Source organism: Pyxicephalus adspersus, chromosome 4 (assembly GCF_032062135.1).
Source record: "Pyxicephalus adspersus chromosome 4, UCB_Pads_2.0, whole genome shotgun sequence".
Classification (NCBI taxonomy): Eukaryota; Metazoa; Chordata; class Amphibia; order Anura; family Pyxicephalidae; genus Pyxicephalus; species Pyxicephalus adspersus.
In genome coordinates, this window is record NC_092861.1 from 137,167,667 (window position 1) to 137,187,778 (window position 20,112).

The window sequence follows — 20,112 nt, forward strand, 5'->3', positions numbered from 1 at the left end:
TACTACAGAACCCCCTTTCCCTGTGGTATAGAGAGAAGGGAAGTGTTCTGTAGACCAAATCAGAAGTAAGCAGCAAATGGTGACAATTCCTTGGTAGATATATTACAGTAAGTGATCATGAAATAGAAAAAATAACACAGACACCTCACCTCATTGAAGGTTGGCCTGGCAAGCTGCACAATATGAACTTTTTGTTCTTTCTTGGGTTTGGATACAGTTTTAATAGGAACAAAAAACATATAATTAATTATCAGTAATAATAATATATTTATATATATTTTTAATGTGTGAGGTTCCTTTGATTAAGCATACAATGTATCCTGCAAACTGACATCAAGTCCGTGTAATTTTTCCAGGACATTTGCAATACAAAGTGGTTCTCTATCTAGGCCATACCTGGGTCACCATTGTCCTGGTAAAATAAAAATAACTGGTTAAAGAAGGTTTTGTCTTTACTTTCTAAGATGTTCACAAACAGAACACTTTTTTTTCCCTGTGCTGCGTTGCCGTCGTCCTGTCCTCTGCTGTGCATTTATATAAAGTGACTTTTTCTGTGGCTGCTGAAAGTTTTATTAGAATTCCTGAGCTTTAACACCTTCTCACCTGACTCAACCTGACAGAGCTAGCACTAACATGCTGTCAATACAGCGAGCAGGGGGCAGCCACAGGTAACTGTCACCTTTAGGCCTGTGAGGTGTCAAAGTGGCTTTTCTCTCCTCTCACCGTCCTCGGACGAGGCGCATTTCTCCCCAGGACGAATGTTCAGGAAGCAGCTCTGCTCCGATAGCCGGCTCTGGCACCGGCTTGATGTAACAGACTGTGAGGTTTGCTCTTTTCAAACATGCAGTCTCCGCGCAGCCTGTGTGTGGCTCTGACATGAGCGTACGCTAGCCTGGCCTTCCTTGCCTTCTAGCATCATGTGTGAAGCTAAGAGTCTTTGACACCTGCCATTTGGACCCTTTTCCTTCTGAAAAATGTCATCGTTTTCAGACAAGCTAAAGACAGATATCTGATTGTTCTCCCTTTTATCAGGATGGTCTGGGGGCATGGTTCATAGATGAATGGACAGGGCGATGTGGCAGGGCTCAGTCTAAGCAACACACATTGCTGGACATTGAGAAACGCCAACTGCACACACACTGGCTGCAGTTTTATGAAGAACTGGTAAATTTGCTTAGCGCAACCAGTTATCACCTTTACCTCCCTTCTTTGCAATACAGTAGCAGTCTATGATCAGACACCTTTAAAAATGTTATACTAACTCCAGTACATTTTACTGCACAGAACTTTGAACAAAGAATGGTTGCCCTTGTTAATGAATTGAACACTGTTTTTAAAATGGTTTTCATCCCTTTTTTGCATCCTAATGTTGCTGATCATCTGGAGCCCACATATACTCCAAAGACTATAGCATCATTTGGCCCCTGTAATGTGTGTTAAATGATCACCTGCAATCCTTCTCTGACAGCCTGGAGTACAATGGGAGCACAGTACTGTCCCCCTATAACTGGAAGTGCCTATAAAAAAGGGCCCTATGTTGGGTTGATTGAATAATATTTTAATTAAAGCTGCAGATGACTTTTGCTTGTACACAAGAGCAGGGATGGATTAAGGCAGAATGGTGGCCTAGGCTAGGTAGCATCTTTGGTCCTCCCATACTTTTAGGGATTGTTTGGATGGACAGTGGGAACAATGCTACCTGGGCGGCTCCTCAGCCCCAGTCTTTCTTAACCAGTGAGCTTTTGGACTTTTATCAGCCGGTGGTACTAAACTGCTTATTACCACCTCCGTTAATGTCCTATAGGCAACCAAGGGAGAGGTGGCACATGTAGCATCTCAAACGTGGTCACCGTTTCTAGGAATAGGGAAGAGATATTTGCACTGCAACCTCACATACATGAACCAGCCCTTGACATTGATACTGATCTCAATAGACCAGACATGTTATTTGTGTTGCCTGCTCTGGCCTCATCACACACCAAATATTTCCTTCTTTGTGTCCATTTATAACTGATTGCACTGAAATCTCCCTGATTCCCTACAGGAAAATCAGTATTGCTACTAGGACCCCTAGACATCCATCTGGCCCTAGGCTCCTGGATCTGGGTCAGTTTTGTGGAATCATGGGAGCAATGTTTTTTATCCTGGTCCAGACCTGATCATAAAACCTATGCTCCAAGTGGCAGCCTTTTCATGATTGTAAAAAAGATTATGTAAGCTGCCACTGCTCACCACCTTTAAACAAAAATCTAGCTCTTTGGCGGCCATTCTGACCCCTTTCCTTTTGTACAATATATCACTGATCACCCCAAACAAGCAAACCAGCAGTTCTGATTCTGCTTTTGATTTCACTTGCTATATGCTTATTTCAGGTCACTTTCTTGGTACTGGTTGGAAACATCCAATCACGTAGCATTTCCTGAACAAACAAACAGTAACAATTCTCTAATTCCTCCAATGGCAGGTGTCATTTAATTTTTCCATGGATGTCTATATTATAAATAGTAATCGGGCTTATTCTACAGCAGCCAAAACATATTTTTCAAAACCTGACTTTAGCAAACTAACATTTTATTTACTAGGAGTTTTAACACTTTTTTTTTTCTATACTAATATATTTTCTGGGTCAATTTTCTATCTGGTTTGTTCAAGCAAGATAATCCTTCAGGGTTATTAACTGCTGACCTGAAACTCTTCATGGGGTTTTTTGGGCACTTCTTGGGCTCTGCAGAAGGAAGAAGCAGCATGCATTGTTTTCAGCTGACAGCTGTGATCCAAAGCTGATTTTCCCGTAGACAAAATTGTTGGGAGAGCATTGCAGTAACTGCTGAACCTGTTCTGAAGCCCTTGTGCCATCCTTGTGTTTGGTTCATCAGAAACACTTAGGCCCCTTGTAAATAATTTGTGCACTGTGTCGCATTAAAAGAGGTGCTGCTTGCAACTTGCATCTAATAAAATACCAAATGTATTAAATATAACATTTATATGCAAAATTGTTCTTCCTATTCTTGTTTCTAATAAGTCTCATTCAACAGTAAGCAAGTTCTTTTGAAATAGGCTTTTATTTAAAATAAAACTATAGCATCCCAATTAAATGTAAATATGCTACAGTGCTTATTGGTCCATCTGCACATACAGTTTTCTCTTAGTCCCTCTACAGTCACACAGATTTCTGCTGATCCTGCCAGTGAATTCCATCTAATGCAGCTACTACTAGGGTAGGAACGCTGCTGCACTGCTTCTGAACTCGGAGTTGCCACTGGGATATGTAGGCTTTTCCTGGGATAAAAAGATGTTGCAGGTAATGTGGCTAGCATCATCTTATTGTTGAGATTCCCCACTATCATAATGGCTCCAAGGCCTAGTTTCCAGTGGCTTCAAACATCTGCTTCAAAAGTTTTTTGACACCTCTTATATGCACTTTCATAATAGTATTCTCCCTATTCTAATATATTTTTAAGCTGGATGGGAAGAAGCTGTGGCCCCTGTATTGCGACCCAGCTTTTCGGTAACCATCCAAAAACAGCCGGCTGGTTATTAAATAGTGCCAGGTGGTGCACCTGGCTAAAAGGGGCTGGGGAGAACCCTGCATACGTTGCATTGAAAACTATAAATTAGTTAAACTTTATTACCTAAATTACTTTAACTTTACTTTGATTTGTTTTGCCTAAGTGTTAATGCATCATGCTGTTGTACTCTGTTAAAGCTGTGTGGCCTTGGTTGCCCTATGGGGTTTGGAAGTTGAAGCAAAGGTTGGGGACCACTGGTTTAAAGTGACTCTGCTGTCAAATTAAATTGCCAATGTTATGCCCTATGCAAAAAAATAAAGTAAGGTAGGTAGTAGGTTGAGGCTTTTTTTACACTTGTAAATGCTGGATGTATTTTTTTTTTTTAGACTGCACAAGTGATCACCAGCAGGAAGAGAATCGAGTATTTAACTTTCCTCTTTGCAGAGGGCATGTTTTTGGCAGTTCTGTTCAAACGACAGAGGTTATTTACCTGCGTCACAGAGCTGACACATATTTAGAGACTGGAGAAAGGGTATTATTCTGACTTTAAGAAAGATTTTGCAAGCCTTCTGTTGGTTTTATTATATGACTTAGGTCTTTGTTAAAATGTAATTCTAGACTATACGATTATTTGTTTTGCAAATATTTGCAGTTGGAATCACATCAGTATTAGGCTGGCAGTACAAGTAGAAAGATTGATGCATGATGTTTGGCCAGACAATATGGGGCTCTCCAGTTTACTGATCTGCAGATCAGAGAGCATGATGCTTTATCTCTTTTGATAAATTTTTTATTAAATTTTCAAAAAATAAACACATAAAAGAAATGACAATCCAAGCAAGGGCACCAACATATAAACATGACATAACAAAACCATAGGTAAGGCTATGTACACACCTATATGAGAGGTCAGACGAATGGTACAGAGGTCGCCCAACGTCGTTCATGGGTCTCTTCTTAACAGATCTATAAACAACCACAATAGAAGTGAAGGACGGAGAGCACAGCAGGGTGCTGCTTGCTCATTCTCCCTTTTCCTCTCTGTAAAACAGAACAGTACATGTTCATCTTTCAGTCTTTTGTTGCTGGAAACTTTTTATTGGGCAGCATTATAAATGGACCTTACAGCAGACACTCTAACCTACACAAGTTTATTATTATTTTGCTCCTCCTTGGTCCCCAACAATATTCCCCAAATGTCAACACCCCGACAGTCAAAATTTTAATTGGCTGCACTTTCCCATTCAATGTTCTCCCGGATACTTTTAGCTGGGCGCACCACCTGACATGTTTCAGTAACCACCTGGTTGTTTTTGGGTGGTTACTGGAGAGTTGGGTCCCAATACAGGGGCTGCCACTCACCTAGAGCTCCTTCCCACCCAGCTTAAAAAAAAAAAAAAGCTTTCTGCAGGGAACACTGTACAGTCCATGGGCCTTGGCATTGGACACTTTTTGGCTAAATTACAGTAAAAAGTTTTTTTGGGGGGCCCTGCGGTGGCTCAGGGCAGGCCAATAAACAGCAGAGGTAATGATAGGTATCTTAGTACTCCCCCTACAAAGCCTGATGGTTTGTTACGTAAACATGTACTGCACCTGGTAATGTAAGATTTTCTGCCGATAAACTAAAGTGCATGAAAGTTTCTAAAATGTGTTTAGATATATCAGAAAATACATTAAAGCTGAACTTTAGGCCAATACCAACCTCGGTTAGTGCTGTTATGTATTCATGTAAACCAGCTCATGGATAATAATATAAAAGTAATAATAATAAGGTGCTTTGACAGAAGACTCTGTAATCCCTTAGTCGCATTAAGAGAGAGGGGGAAAGTTCAGTGAGCAGTTCTGGCTATGTGCACATGTAGAACACAAGAACTTACAAAACCTTCCTTTTGTATGTTTTTGTGTTCTCCATTCAATATATATGTATGTGCATATATGTATGAATGTGTGTCATACAGTTCTTGTCCCACTTACCTTTCTGACCTGATAGAAAAATACTCCCCTAGCCGTTATCTTCGCTCCTCCAATGACCTACCAATGACTTCCTCACTCTTAACCTCCTCACACGCACGGCTCCAAGACTTTTCTAGAGATGCCCCGACTCTCTGGAGTGGTTTTGCTCATCCTTTTCTTTTTCCTACTTTCTGCTCATTTAAAAGAGCACTCAAACCCTATCTATTCAAACTTGCCTACCCGTCTCCTTCTGTCTCTTAAACACTCACTACTTCCCACTACTACATATCTCCCCTCCTATTGTATGCTACTTCCCCCACCTCCTGGATTGTAAGCTCTTCTGAGCACGGTCATCTCCTCCTCCTATGTCACTATCTATATCTGTCTGTCATTTGCAACCCCTATTTATTGTACAGCACTGCATAATATATTGGCACTATATAAATCCTGTTTAATAATAATAGTTTTATTTTTTTTTAATACATTTACAAAATTGATTGAAATTTAGTTTTCAGTTTGTTGTTATGGGGAAATGAGTGTGGAATAATGAGAAAAAAAAATAAATGGCTGCAACATAAAATTGTGAAGGGAGTTTGAATACTATATAGTCTTTTTCCCTTGCTGTTTGATAAGATGCCCATTAGGTGGCGCTATTGTTATTTGTTATCCCTTAAGCACCTTCCCCCCCTTGTTTAGGCTATATGCAATCTTATAGAAAATGCAACCACATTCCCCTGATTGTTTAAAAGAGCTGTGATAAATTACTCAGAAAGTCAGTAGGAAAGTGCATTTAGAAGGAATCTGCTTCAATTGTCAAAATGGAAGTAGACGCTCTTTTTCCCTTTATTCATTTTATCTTGTCTGAGAGGATTCACGCAATATATAAGGAGTGCTGTGCTGTAATTGTGCAGCGCTAGTTTGCGTTTAAACCTTTTACTGGTGGTCCAAAGCATATAGCTGATTTTTGTATTTTTCTTTTTCTCGTTTTTTTTTTTTATATATATTTTTCTGTGTATTTTCCTATGTCAGCATGTGGCTGATCTCTGTACAGACCTTGACAGTCGTTCAGAGGCGCAGATGCAAAATTCTAACTGTAAAAAACATTTTAAGAGATAAACTAATGTTTATTGAGTAACGGTAACATTTTCCTTTTTTTATTGATACAAGTTTGTATTATTTTTTAATCTTTTTTTTCAGTAATCTTCTGCTAATATTAATTTATTTTTTTTAAATGTGCATTTTAAAAGTTACAATTGGTATTGACATATTACTGCTGCTGATGCTTGTATATAGTATTATTACATCTGTTGCTGCTTTATAATATGACTGTGACTTTGTTGTGTTTGTGTTATTACAATAATGATGAATGCAGATATAACCCCCAATTAGATTATTAATTTACTAAAGCACAAATAATCATAAACTGCTGTTTATTTTTTATTGTATTTTTTTTCTTCTTTATCCTTTTTATATGTCTGTATGTATATATTTATATATGTGTGTGTGTGTATATGTATGTAATTAATATATATATATATATATATATATATATATATATATATATATATATATATATATATATATATACACACACACACACACACACACACACACACACACACACACACATATATATATATATATATATATATATATATATATCATTCATCCTATTTGCTGCTCACATGCACTTCATTGGTGGCTGCTTTACAATGTCTCTGGTGCAGTTCCTTGATGGTGACAATGGCTCCCTAATGTGTGTGAGCCATTTGTAGTCTCCATCGATGGCCAATGTGACAGGATGGCAACACTGGAGATCACCTAGGATGCTGGGCAAAGCATTATATTATATATTACATTATATCATTTAAGTGTTAATTCAGATTTAGAAAATGTATATGACTTTTTGTAATGGTAACATGTAAAAAAATTGGCGTTTGTGATATTTTACTGCTTGAGTTCTATTTTAGGCACCACCACAAATATGTTAACAGACTTTCCAGGATGTTTGCTCCCCTTTATTTTGTTCTACAACACTCCAGTGCTTAATTCATATTGTAATTATGTTTTTATTATTGTTAATATAATTGTGTTGGTGGTCCACATTTTTGGCTTTGCTCATCCACTTTAGGTATAAACTTACTAATAAATAATAAATCTATATATCTGTATATAAAATCTTTTATAGATAAAATAATGGAGAATTCAAGTTTTTCTAGCCAGTTATAAAAATCCTATTAATAGGCATGCAGGTTTCTCATCCAGAAGAACAAAGATGTCTCCCTACAGGAAATGTGTAATTGCATTTTTTATTTTTAGAATAGAAAATAAAATAATAATTGTAAAATATTACATATGATTATTTAGTATTTTTTAGTGATTATATTGAGTTTACCCAGTGCTTTTTGACCTTTTTAACATGGGGAAACATAATTTTCAGGCCTTAGGAAACCCCTAATATACTTATTATATTCACAGCTCACAGTACATTAGTATGTTGGTCGTTCTTTCCCCTCTCCATTGAGCAGTACAGCACTCATTCATGCATCGCTCAGTCTTTTGTCGTTTGTAAAGGATCGTGAAAGATCTAAGGTGTGTACGTAGCCAAAGTCATCATTCCTCTAGTGATCAGACTACACTGTTTCAAGTATCAGGGGCCAGATCTGCATCAAGAGACGAAGTTGATGGCTTTGAAGGCTGAACAAATGGATTGGCACGTCTTTACAGGTTCATCTGCTCAGCATCATGTGCATTACAAATAGGTCATTTTGGAACATTTATCTCATTTAAAAAACCATCCCCATACCAGCTGGAATTCCCCTTTAAACCATCGCAATCACACCCACCAGCCTCCATTTATTACACAGAACACAAAGCGGTAAATGAAAAGCCAGCCTTTACAGAATGGATGTTCATGATGTGCAGATTGCATCTATTCATTACTGTAACTGCAATCCGTGCCATGGGCAGCGTTCCCGGTGTCAGCCAAAACGCTGGCGTCCGCCTGTCCCTCTGGATGCTGTCGGGTACGATCTATAAACCCTGTGGCTGTTTAAGGCCGGAGTTTGTTTCTCTCTTGACCTTAGTGGGAGGTTTTGGCTGGAAATTGGCCATTCTGAGAATTTATGACTTGGAGCAGAAACATTATACTTGTTCGTTGCATGTTCCTTTCTTTTCTGCCTTAATAAATGTTCTTTAAAGATTTAGAAACCGAAACTTCTAATAACAACTACACATACATGGGTAAGTGTACTCATTACAGCGCCGCAAAGGGGAAATTCAACATTTGTTTAACTTTGCTGTAAAGCTTTTCACTATTCGTTAGTTGCATATGTAAACTTTAGGGGGATTTTGAGGTCATGCTAATCTTATGTGTATGGCTGGTCGGGAGCAGATGAAAAGCTAACTTTTCTTTGATATGAGATTTGTATTGAGAAATAAAATTACTGCATGGAATTCCTTGCTACACCTCTCCATCATTAAAAAGCCAAAAGGTTACTTTGTAAGGGTAATACTTATATTAAAAAGTTTGATCCATATGAATAAAATAAGACCATTGTAACTACCCTGGCCTCTGTTATATGGGTTGTGTCAACCCTGCAATGGTCACTTTTGTTCGACAACTTGGCCTGCTTTGAAATCGGCAAATAAAACCAAAAATTGCAGAGAGAGAAAAGGATTTTTTTTTTTGCTGAATAATATTTTTCTAAAATATAGTTCCTGTGTTAGGGATTGTTTTGCTTTTATCTTTTTTATTTTGGTTTTGCCTACATAGTTCATTTGAGACTACCTGGCCACAAAGTGACTGTGCTGATGTTTGATTTCACAAGAGAGCAATCCGTGTTGTCAACCCCTAAAGGAAGTAGAAAATAAACTAATTTCCTGTTGAAATTGTAGGGTAACAAAACGGTTGTAGAAGAGAGAAATAGACACCCCCCCTCCTATTGTGTGATACTTCCCCAACCTCTTAGATTGTAAACTATTCGGGGCAGGGTCCTCTCCTCCTCCTGTGTCACTGTCTGTACCTGTTTTGTCATTTGCCACCCCTATTTATTGTACAGCGCTGCGTAATATGTTGGCGTTATATAAATCCTGTTTCTTCTTATTATTAATAATAATAATAATAATAATAATAATAATAGATACTGCTCAAATTATTGCAAACAACTGTATTATATGTGTATTTTTTACCTAGAGTTTTTCTATAAATATGGAATCTTTTGTGACATCCAATAACAGGCTATGCTACTGATATTTCAAATTGTGAAAGAGTTAAAGAGGACCTGTCAGTAATGTATCTGTATGAATAGATTGTTCACATGCCACTGTCACATGCCAATACACTGCAGTATTCTTTAAGTTGACTTTGGTAGCAGTTTGGTGATATTCATCTGCTGCAACAAGGAGGAAGTATTTCCCTAGTCTCATCCTCCCTCCAGTGATCAGACTGCAACTTGGTAACTTTAGTATTGGGTCACAATGTGAGAGGCTGAATCAGAACTGATGTGTGCCAGATACACGGAAGAAATGCTGAGTCTGGATAATGCCGGAACAAATGTGGCTTTGTATAGAGCAGTGTTTCTTTTTACCATTTTCAGGTCTCAGGGAGCCCCTTCCATAATGATCATATCCACAGCTCACAGTACAATAGTCCGGTAGTTAGTAAGAAGAATGTCACCCTTACAGATAGCAAAAAAAAAAATTGGTGTCCGTGATAATTGACCTGGGAGGTCCAAATTGCTCATTGCTTAAGGAACCCTTAACAACCTCTGGAGGAACCCTGGGATTCCATGGAACTGGTTGATAAACTCTTATAAAAGCCGGTCAAGGAACTGTTGTGGGGAGTATTGTGATCTATGTAGGATTTAATAAATGCAACTACCAGCCGACAAGACCATTGCCTGCTCCTTAATAACAACCGGCAAGATTGGCATCCATCCCCATTGTTCGTTTATACAGTATGGGGTTCTCTTATTGGTGGGTGGTTATGAGGGAGTGCTGTATTCTTACAGAACTAATATTATTGATATTCGATCAGACTTTTGCTGAAATCTGATTGATATCAAGCAGTAATCCTAGTAAAAATTATTTGGACGATATTGACTGTCTGCTAATGCACAAAATGATCAGTGTTTGTCCATCTTTGTGCTAGGTGTAAATAAACGAACGGTATATTATTTTTCTGGTTGACTGTATTGGTGAATTCTCTTTACTTGAGATCTGCTGTCACCAGTATGGAGAGTTCCAACTCTCCCTTCTGGATCAAAGTATTTATCATTATGGAGAATGGATCTGGAAGATCACAATGGAAGTGGTAGATCTCCTAAATTACCTGAGGCACAAAAGGCTTATCCCAGCCCACCGAGGTCCTTCTAGCTAAATATTGCTTTGGCTACGTACATATGTGCAATAATGGTCGTTGGTACAGATTTTTCAGGTTTCGATCCAACGATAAACGGCTGCACGATGCATGAACAAGCGCTGTACAGCACCATTCTGCTCCATAGGGGTCGGGAGGAATGTTGGAGAGGCACCCCGCTGCACTCTCTCCTTCACTTGCATTACAGTGTTTCTTGTCTTTGGATCCTCCCGGACGGAATAACCCTTAAAAGATTCCTCTGTGTGTGGTCAACTTAGTACACCAAATCTTCGTTCCAATGTCATTGATGGCTTTTACTTTTCATTTATTTTTCCAGCATTGCTAATGAAGCCGGTGCATCCATCTATAGCGTAAGTCCAGAGGCTGCCAAGGAGATGCCAGACCTAGATCCGAATCTGCGGAGTGCAGGTATGATCTCTTACTTGTAAATGTCTTGATCATGTTACAAAACAAGTGTAAACCATTAGAGCTCATTCACAATGTGGGAAGATGCACAGCACCATTGCACCTCAGCAGATCATAGAAATGCATCGGCGTTACAATGCAATGAACTGGCATTGAACCACATATGTAAAAATGCTGCATGTCCAATGATTGGCCAGTGACCGTCCTCTGGTAGCTCAATAAATGATAAGAATGGGATGGGAAAACGTCCATATTAATCTGCACCATAAAGCTTTGTGCACATATGTTAAATGATTATTTCCTGAGATGAAATTAAGAACAGAAAAGTGATGTATGTATGACAGTCGGACAGCAACAGCAATCTGACCTCTATACAAAATAAAACCGCATGTGTTAAATTCACCAGAGTTAACTCGGTGTAACCAGGCCATTATCACATAATAATACAAATATTTATCAAGCAGTTGTCCTTATATGTGCATCAAGAAACAACACTGAATAAACTTTAGTAAGTAAACAATGTGATTCTTTATCATGGAAAGGTTGTCATGTATCAATGGCCCTTGATAGTTTTCCAGTGTCTTTCTATACACTTTCACTTTGCACTTTAAGTGCAACTCACACCGCTTATTAGTTATTTATTTCAAGGTGGAAAGTTAGTGCAGACATTGCCTCCAACTCTGCAAAGCCTGCAAGCCATTGAGAAACACATCCATGGACATGAATCTGCAGGTAAAGGGGAGCGCTGTGTGCCACACACAATTCCACCTGCTGGTATCAGGCAATGTACTGTGTTGTCTGGGGAGTTCAGCTGTGTGTGTGATGACCGCACACATGGGTGGGAGTGTTAGAATGTCAGCATTAGCTAATTTATAAATTTGCTCATGGTTTGTAAAAGAGCACCATTGCTCTTCAGGTGGTCAAAAGCAGATGTAATATAGCGAGTGCTGTGTTTCTTACATGCAAGAATATGTCACTTTGCTGGGAAGGTGTTGATAAGCTTCAATCAAATAGAGAACATTGGTCACATTTTGCTAAGCAGTAAAGTCAGCTTGCACAATGGGTACCCAAACTGATACAGGGATGGTTTTAGATAAAATTTGACCCTAGGCAGGTGGGGTCCATATGCACAACATTCCAACTCTCTCTGCACCCCTGTCATTTATTAAAGCTCTCAAAGGCTGGAGAGGAAACACTTTCATCAGTGAAGCTGGGTGATCCAGTAAACCTGAAATGGATCTGGGTATACCAAATTGCCTTTAGGAAATCCATTCCAGGTTTGCTGGATCATCCAGCTTTACTGATGAAAGTGTATCCTCTCCAGCTTTAAAAAATCTGCCCCACTCTCCCCATTAAAGCCCTGCAGAAGATGGGGCCTCTGGGCTATTTCCCAATGTGTCCGACCCTAAAACCATCACCAAGATTCAGCCCTGGGCACGGTCCATTTGCTAATAGAAGATTGATGTAATTAATCTTCTGCAGACAGAAGGGAGCACTTATTCCCCAATGGATGTTACAAGGTAAAAGGCTGCAGCAGATTTGATCTGTGATATTTGTGAACACAACTACAAACTGCACAGCCACTAAGATTTACATGATAGTGTCATCTTTGAGCCAGCTTCTCATTCCAAAAAGTTGCTGACCCTGAATGGTGCCTGAATAAAAATGGCTTCATTTTTTTGGAGAAACAAACAGATAAACTCAAAGTCAGTGTGAGTTATAAATACTTGGAAGTGTTACACATTCCTTTGGATGAGCATACGTAAAGCAAATCTGTAGTTCTGCAAGGAAAATTTGCGGTAAGGCGAAATTTGGCCAGGTTGACGTGACGTGAACTCCTGGGAGTTCATTCAGTCCTGGGGGATAGCAACTAGGCAGGTAAGTAGATTTTATTGAAGGTACATCACCTGTCCCTTCTGCAATAAAACATACCTGCATATTTGCCATCTCCCAGAACCGAATGAACTTCCAGGAGTTATGTCATTTGGGCCCAGTCATTCAGAATAGCCGAAGATCAGGATTCGGGAATTGGAACAGAAGAAAATGGCAGCGCCGGCAACGGAATAAGGACAGGTGAGTGTATTTAAAAACGAGATCAGGCAAGTGAGGGTATTATTTTGCAGAATGCACTTCATCCATCCATGCAATTTATTAAAGTAAGTGTTTAGTTCCCCTTTAGCTATATATGATGACAGGTCTACTTTGATAGCTAAGAGGTTCTAGCTCCAGATGTATTGTTCATTTACAGATATGGTATAGCTACTAGAATATACTATTTAACATTTACTGCTTGCTCTTTCTTATACAATATACAGGTAGTCCCCAGGTTACATATGAGATAGGGGCCCTGATTTATGAAAGCTCTCCAGGCTGGGGATAATACACTTTCAGAAGTGAAGCTGGGTGATCCACAAAACATGGACTGGATTTTTCAAAATTATTTGCTATTTGCTAGCAAATGTTTTGAATCTTGGACCAGATCCATTCCAGGTTTGGTGGATCACCCAGCTTCACTTCTGAAAGTGTATTATCCCCAGCCTGGAGAGCTTTCATAAATCAGGGCCAGGGACTGTAGGTTTCTTCTTAAATTGAATTTGTATGCAAGTCGGAACAGGTACATTATTTTAAAAAATGCAATTAGGACAGATGTTTGTCTCAACATATTATTAGGCAGCATGGTGTCAGTTACTTTATAAAATCCTCAATGTGAGTTATTCACAAACAAAGCAAATAAAAAACTTTAAGGGGCCTAGACATTCATTAACTTCTGGAGCAAGCTGTGCTTTGATATGCAAAAAGAAACAACTGCAAAGTTTGTCTTGGTCATTAAAGAGTTATAACTAAAAGACTTCTTCTGCAAGTCATACAAACCTGGAATGAGATGTTCATGGGAGTTAGCAATCTGCCAGCTCCAATGGGCAGATCGATACTTAATTTATACAAAACTTATTCTGTACTACATTTTTCACATTTTGTCTACCCAGCTGAAAAAAATTTCTGGGGAGAACACTGATATGACTAATATTTTCAATGGGTCAATGTATGAAGTCACACACAATTATTCATGCTTCCAATAGGACTTGCTTAAGCACTAATTGGCAAATGCTGGTAGTGTGTAAAATGATCATCCTTGAGTAAAAAGGATGTATCCATTGTATTTACTATTACATTTATATGTATGTTATGGGATATAAATAGCAAAATGACATGATGACAAAATGACATTCCAAGTTTATTTCTTTTAAATAAAACACATTTCTAATTAACCCTAATAAGACTTAGGTTTTCTCCTTTTGCTCATTAATATTACGTTTTTTGTTTTCATTCTAGTTTTTGTTACTTTCTTAAAAAAAAATTCTAAACGTTTCTTTTTTTTTTAAAATTTTTTTAGTATGACAGCATTATTATCACATAAACATGTCTATAGTATAAATGTAAAAACTGCATCTTCCATAAGGGATGTACAGGTATCAGAGCTGAAGTATATAGGGTAGGGTAACTCAGGGTTAATGATGTTACCCCCCCCCCCCCAATTCCCCCATGTGACAGTGTTTTGCTTAGCGATTGGCTGCTCAGGCCGGAACACTGTATCATAGGTAGATCTCCCTATCCAGAGCAGAATGGCAATCAGATCCAGCAATTAACTCCCGGATGATCCAAGTGACATGGTTACTTTGGCAAAATAAAAAACAATTTTACCTTTAAGAATCGATGCCCAAAAATCCACATCCTTTTATTGACGGCAAGAAGCTGAAAATATAGGCGCCAGTTGCAATTTTGTTTTGGCCTATTGGCTTCTGGGACCTGTCCAGGGATGAACCATAAGTTTTGTTTTTGCATCAGTCACGGCACAGTTTATAGGCTGAAAATAGAAGCCAGTCCTCTTCACCACGGTCAGGTCAGACCTGGTGTTTTCTTTTGGAGTTGTTTGGAAGTGGGATCAATTTTTCCAGTAATTACATACATGAAGCAAATAAATGTCGTGCTCTTTATTTAGTAAGATTTCCTTCACGCTTTCATACAATACTCTAGTTATGCCGGCCAGCTCAGACTCACGACTGCCAAACCTGTTAAATGTTTGCCCTGGCGAGCTATCAGAGAGAAGAAAGCAAGTCTCATCTAACTGCAGCCCGGTTCCGTGTCTGTCCTTACATTGGCGCTGTACTTTATTCTGGCAGCATCACACTCTGATGGTACTAAAATGTTCAAACATGGCATGTTCCTCGCCCCATTCGGCCAAGGCGATGAAATATATAAGGCGACAAGCTGCCTGCCATAGCCTTGTTAATGGAATGCTTTCTCTACAGCTTTAAAATGATGGCACTAAGCACAGTTTGTATTTAATATAGACACATGGCATATCCTATTGGAGAAAAACTAAACCCTTTACCTGGAAGAAAAGTCCTCCATCAGGTACATGTGTAGAAATGTATTATTATTACCATACTGTATTTATATAGCACCAACATATTACATAGTACTGTACAGTAAATAGGGGTTGGAAATGACAGACAGTGACACAGGAGGAAGAGAGGACCCTGCCCCAAAGAGCTTACAGTTCAAGAGGAGGGGTGATGTGGAGTGGTGGGAAGTAGTAAGGGTTTTAGGAGACAGAAAAAGACGGGTAGGCAATATGAAAATATGTGTTTTGAGTGCTCTTTTAAATGAGCAGAAAGTAGGAGCAAGCTGAATAGGACAAGTAAGACCATTCCAGAGAGTGGGGGCAGCTCTAGAAAAGTCTTGAAGCCGTGTGTGTGATGAGGTTATGAGTGAGGAAGTCATTAGTAGGTTATTAAGTGTAACAAGAGCTGTGGAGGGATTTGAAGGAAAAATCACAGGAGCCTGAATTTGATTCTAAGGTAAAATGAAAGTCAATGAAGGGAACTACAAAGAGAGAAAATGGAGTGGTGAGAAGAATGCATGTCTGGCAAAAGGTTTTTACTATTTTATGTAAAGTAACAATGTGGTGAAAGGTCCACTTTAATCATTGGGGACAATTTTTTATATTGCGTTTAAAAACATTTTGTATTACACGGGGTGGGGTACGCTCCATTCCTTTTTGGGTTTTTTTCTACAGTCAGAGCAATTACTGTTTTTGAATGGTTTTAGCTAGAGACTGCTTGCTTGAAAGGGACAGGTGTCTGCCATGCTTTGTTTTTAGAAAATGCATAATACTCTTGGAATCCTGCGTTAAAGATGTTTGAAATAATCTATATATTTAAAAAAAAATCAGAAAACCTACTCAAAAATGGGTGCCAAGCTTTTTATAGATTATTTATCATGTAGAAAAAGGCTCCTAATCAAATTACCATTCAGACTGTGCAGTTCCTGCATAAACCCTATTAAATTAAAAAAGAAAAAAATTAGGGGCCTGTGTTGATGGGCAAATGCAGCTTGTTAAGGTGTTCATTCACATTTTATTAACAGGTGCATTTACCTTCGGCTGACACACCTCTGATCTGCATTTGACCTGTTTATAAGCATTCTGCTGTGTTTGCATTTCTAAAGCAAACAAAAAACCAATCAACACAGGCCCTAACAATACTAGAGAACAAAATTAGAAATCTGTATTTGTTAGTGCCATTCATGGTATTATGGTTATATAAATTCATATGTACTCGAGCATACACTGATTTTTTTGCCCTGATAATGCTCTTAGATAAAGGATTTGTGTTTTTGCAGGCATGTTCTGGAGCAGCACTGCAATTAATCAAATTCCAGTAATAACTGCACTTGCCTCTGGCAGCAGGGTTTGCAGACAAATGCAGTTATTAAAGAGTTTGTTACATACTTTACATGAGGACACAGTGCCATCTACTGGTGACCATCAAACATTGGGGCGCAAACACATCATAAACAACTAAAAGGTGCAAAGTAATTTAACCTTTTGCAGTTTGCGGACCACTGCATCTACAGACCGCATGCGCAGTACAGAGTCCTGTGTCACTCAAAGTGTAAGAAACTTCCCCCCGACCAACGTCATAGTGCCAGAACCTGCCCACTCTCCCATTGCTTTAAGTAGATTTTCCATTGCCATAAACTTGTATAAGAATACAAAACCCATTCTGTTAGGTCAAATGCCAATCGACAAAGATCCTTTTTTTTTTCCATAGCAGCATTGTTTTTGTAGGTAATAATCCGTGATCTTTATTTAAAGGGAAATGGCAAGTTAATACTAGAATATAAGCTGATTTTGCTCAGAGCCACTGGGTGTTCCCTCTGGGGCAGGGGTGTCAAACTCAAATACACAGAGGGCCAAAATTAAAAACTTAGACAAAGTCACGGACTAACCTTGAAATTTATTGAAAAAATTGAGGAAATATTTCCTTCTCATTAGATATAAACCCTTTTCATATGGAAACAAAGAGGTTTTACTTCACATTCAATCTGGAACAAGCTTAAAATAGAGAAGGATGAATAAAAAAATGTTTTAATTTTATTTATTTTTTTTTTTAAGAAAAAAATCTTATGCCTCTTTCTTTATTTGTAGCCCTGTGAGTTGAATTTTAATAGTAACCTTTTTGCACAGGCTAACAATAATAATAACAATATTCTTCTATGAAAATCCAACCATTCAAGTCCATTCCTTGGAGTAGCATTATTTGCGTCTATAAAACAGTCCAATGCGGGCTATGCATAGGCAGAGAGCCCGCTGGTCTATAGACGCGAGTGATGCCAGGAATTGTAGTAACGGTGCGACTTCAATGCAGCCGCGGGTCAGCTGCAGTTCATATTTAGGATTCTTTTGATGGCCAGATTTGGCCCCCGGGCCAGAGTTTGACACCCCTGCTCTCGGGGTTTATCTATGGATCTTTTTTTTAACACTTTATTAACCATCTGCAAACAAGTTTGTGAATAGGCAAAAACCATTTAAAAAACCTAACATAGTACATTGAGTGATTTATGTGTAGGGCAGGATAACTAGGTCAAAATTACGGGAAAATGCCTGAAGAAAAGAAGACCTTACTGGGGGTGGATGTAAACCACATAAGAAACGTGTTTTTTATTAATTCCAGTGACCAACATCTGTGCATTTCCAGTCATTATACAAGAAAATACAGCTTGGATATTCCATAGGATTTATATATTTTTCTCGAATTTGAGACCAAATGAACATTATTCCATCCTGTGATTTATACATTTGACAGTCTGGGGTCTTGTTACCTTAGACGCACTTCGCAGGATGGATGAACCAGAGAAAAGGCCTCCGTCATAGTTTATATTTCCTGTAATACTGACAGAGCTTTGGGAGTAAATCAGTTTTTTAGTTGGTAGTCTTTTTTTCTTATCCTTCACCTGGAATCAGCTAAAATTTCCTTCTGCTTCTCTGCAGATCAGAATCGGCTTCTTGAATTTCAAGGTGTCCTACATATTGCCTCTTGTCTCTGCCACAACTGTAAATTACCGGTATATGGACACCCTGGAAAGACGGTGCAAAAAATAAGTTTGAATTATGAGGTTGCAGTGATTAGGTCTGTAATTTTATAGGGCTTGATTAACCTCTTCCCTAGTGCATAAGGTAGATTAACAACGGTACAGGGAGATTTATTTTCCATCCCACCGTTAATCTGAACTAGAAGACAACTGGTATTAAACTGTAAAGCCACCCGATTGATGAGGTTCAGCCCAACCTACCACTGCCCTGTATGAAAACCATTCATAGGTTAAATGGGTATGGGAGCCTCATAGGAGTTTTGGACTGGCACCAATGCATCAGGATGACCGGCAATGAAGGATCTTTCACTCTTTCCTCCTTAAATCCTGAAACATTCAGCACATTGGTTCAGGTCTGTCCGATTCCAGTCTTGTTTTGTTTGATCCGCTAGATAGAGGAGAGAAGAGATATGTGGCTGTGGGAAGAGGCTATGCTAGGGAATTCTGTCCCCTTTCACTTTAGTGATTGCACACAATTTGGTAAGCCGCTCCCAGGAGTACAGCCAACTGCTGCCATGTGCCCAAGAGTGGCAAACCGGACCACAGGCCAAAATTTGAGCACACATGGCCCTTATGTTTGAGGTTGCAGTTCTTCCTTCAGAAAAGCAACCACATGGCCAGAAGTGATGTATCACTTCTAGGATTTGGTCTGCAACCCAACCGCAAATGTGTGCACAAAATGGCTAAATTTCGTAGGATGGGTATGGTTGGGAGTATGGCTGAGTCTTCAATACAATGCCGTGGTCAACCGCATCTGAAGGGGGGGGGGGGGGTCTTGGCCTGCAGTTTTTTAGGTTGGTGGCAGGGTGTCTTGAAAGTGAACCTGCCATTTTGAACTTTTAAAAGTTAAAGCTCTGGCAAAGAGCAACCACCAAAATAAACCTATCCTTACTTTAACTAACCAGGAAAAATACCCTGTGTGCGCCTCTCCAAAAGTGGTTACTGGGCACTCCTCAACTGCCACTGCCCTTTTCAGTGAGAGTTTCCCTTTTGGCTACAGGACACTCATTGGACAGAAAGATGGGATTGGTAGAGGTTACCACTTAGGGCTAATTCACTTGTATGGTTGTGAAGTGTGGAGGTTACCGCTTCACAACTGCATGCCGGGCAATGCAAGAAGCTTTTGACATATGTGAGATTTCCTGGGATGGTTGAGAAATGCCTTCCAACTCCCTCTCAATGCCAGTGGTGGTGCCTGGCAGGATGTCAACTACATAAGTGACCAAAGCCTATTAACCACCAATGAACATTTATTTGTTTTGAATGAACATGGCGTTGGCAACTGGCCAGTTTATAAAAAGCCTAACCACCGCTGAAGGGCCATTAATTTTGAATGAACATGATGGGAGCTGGCAGGTTGATGGAAGCCCATCCACCACCAATGAACATTTATTTGGTTTGAATGAACATGGTAGTGTTGGCTGTCAACTA

At 39.1% G+C, this 20,112-nt stretch overlaps 1 protein-coding gene across 1 annotated transcript in view; it reads left to right on the top strand.

The window, feature by feature from the left end:
- Window positions 1-20,112, top strand: part of SRBD1 (S1 RNA binding domain 1) — a gene marked incomplete in the record, with an annotated part of 105,796 nt that overhangs the window by 41,465 nt on the left and 44,219 nt on the right. Inside the window, 1 exon segment of the mRNA XM_072410288.1 lies at window positions 11,159-11,250. Within this exon segment, the coding sequence (XP_072266389.1) occupies window positions 11,159-11,250 (92 nt within the window).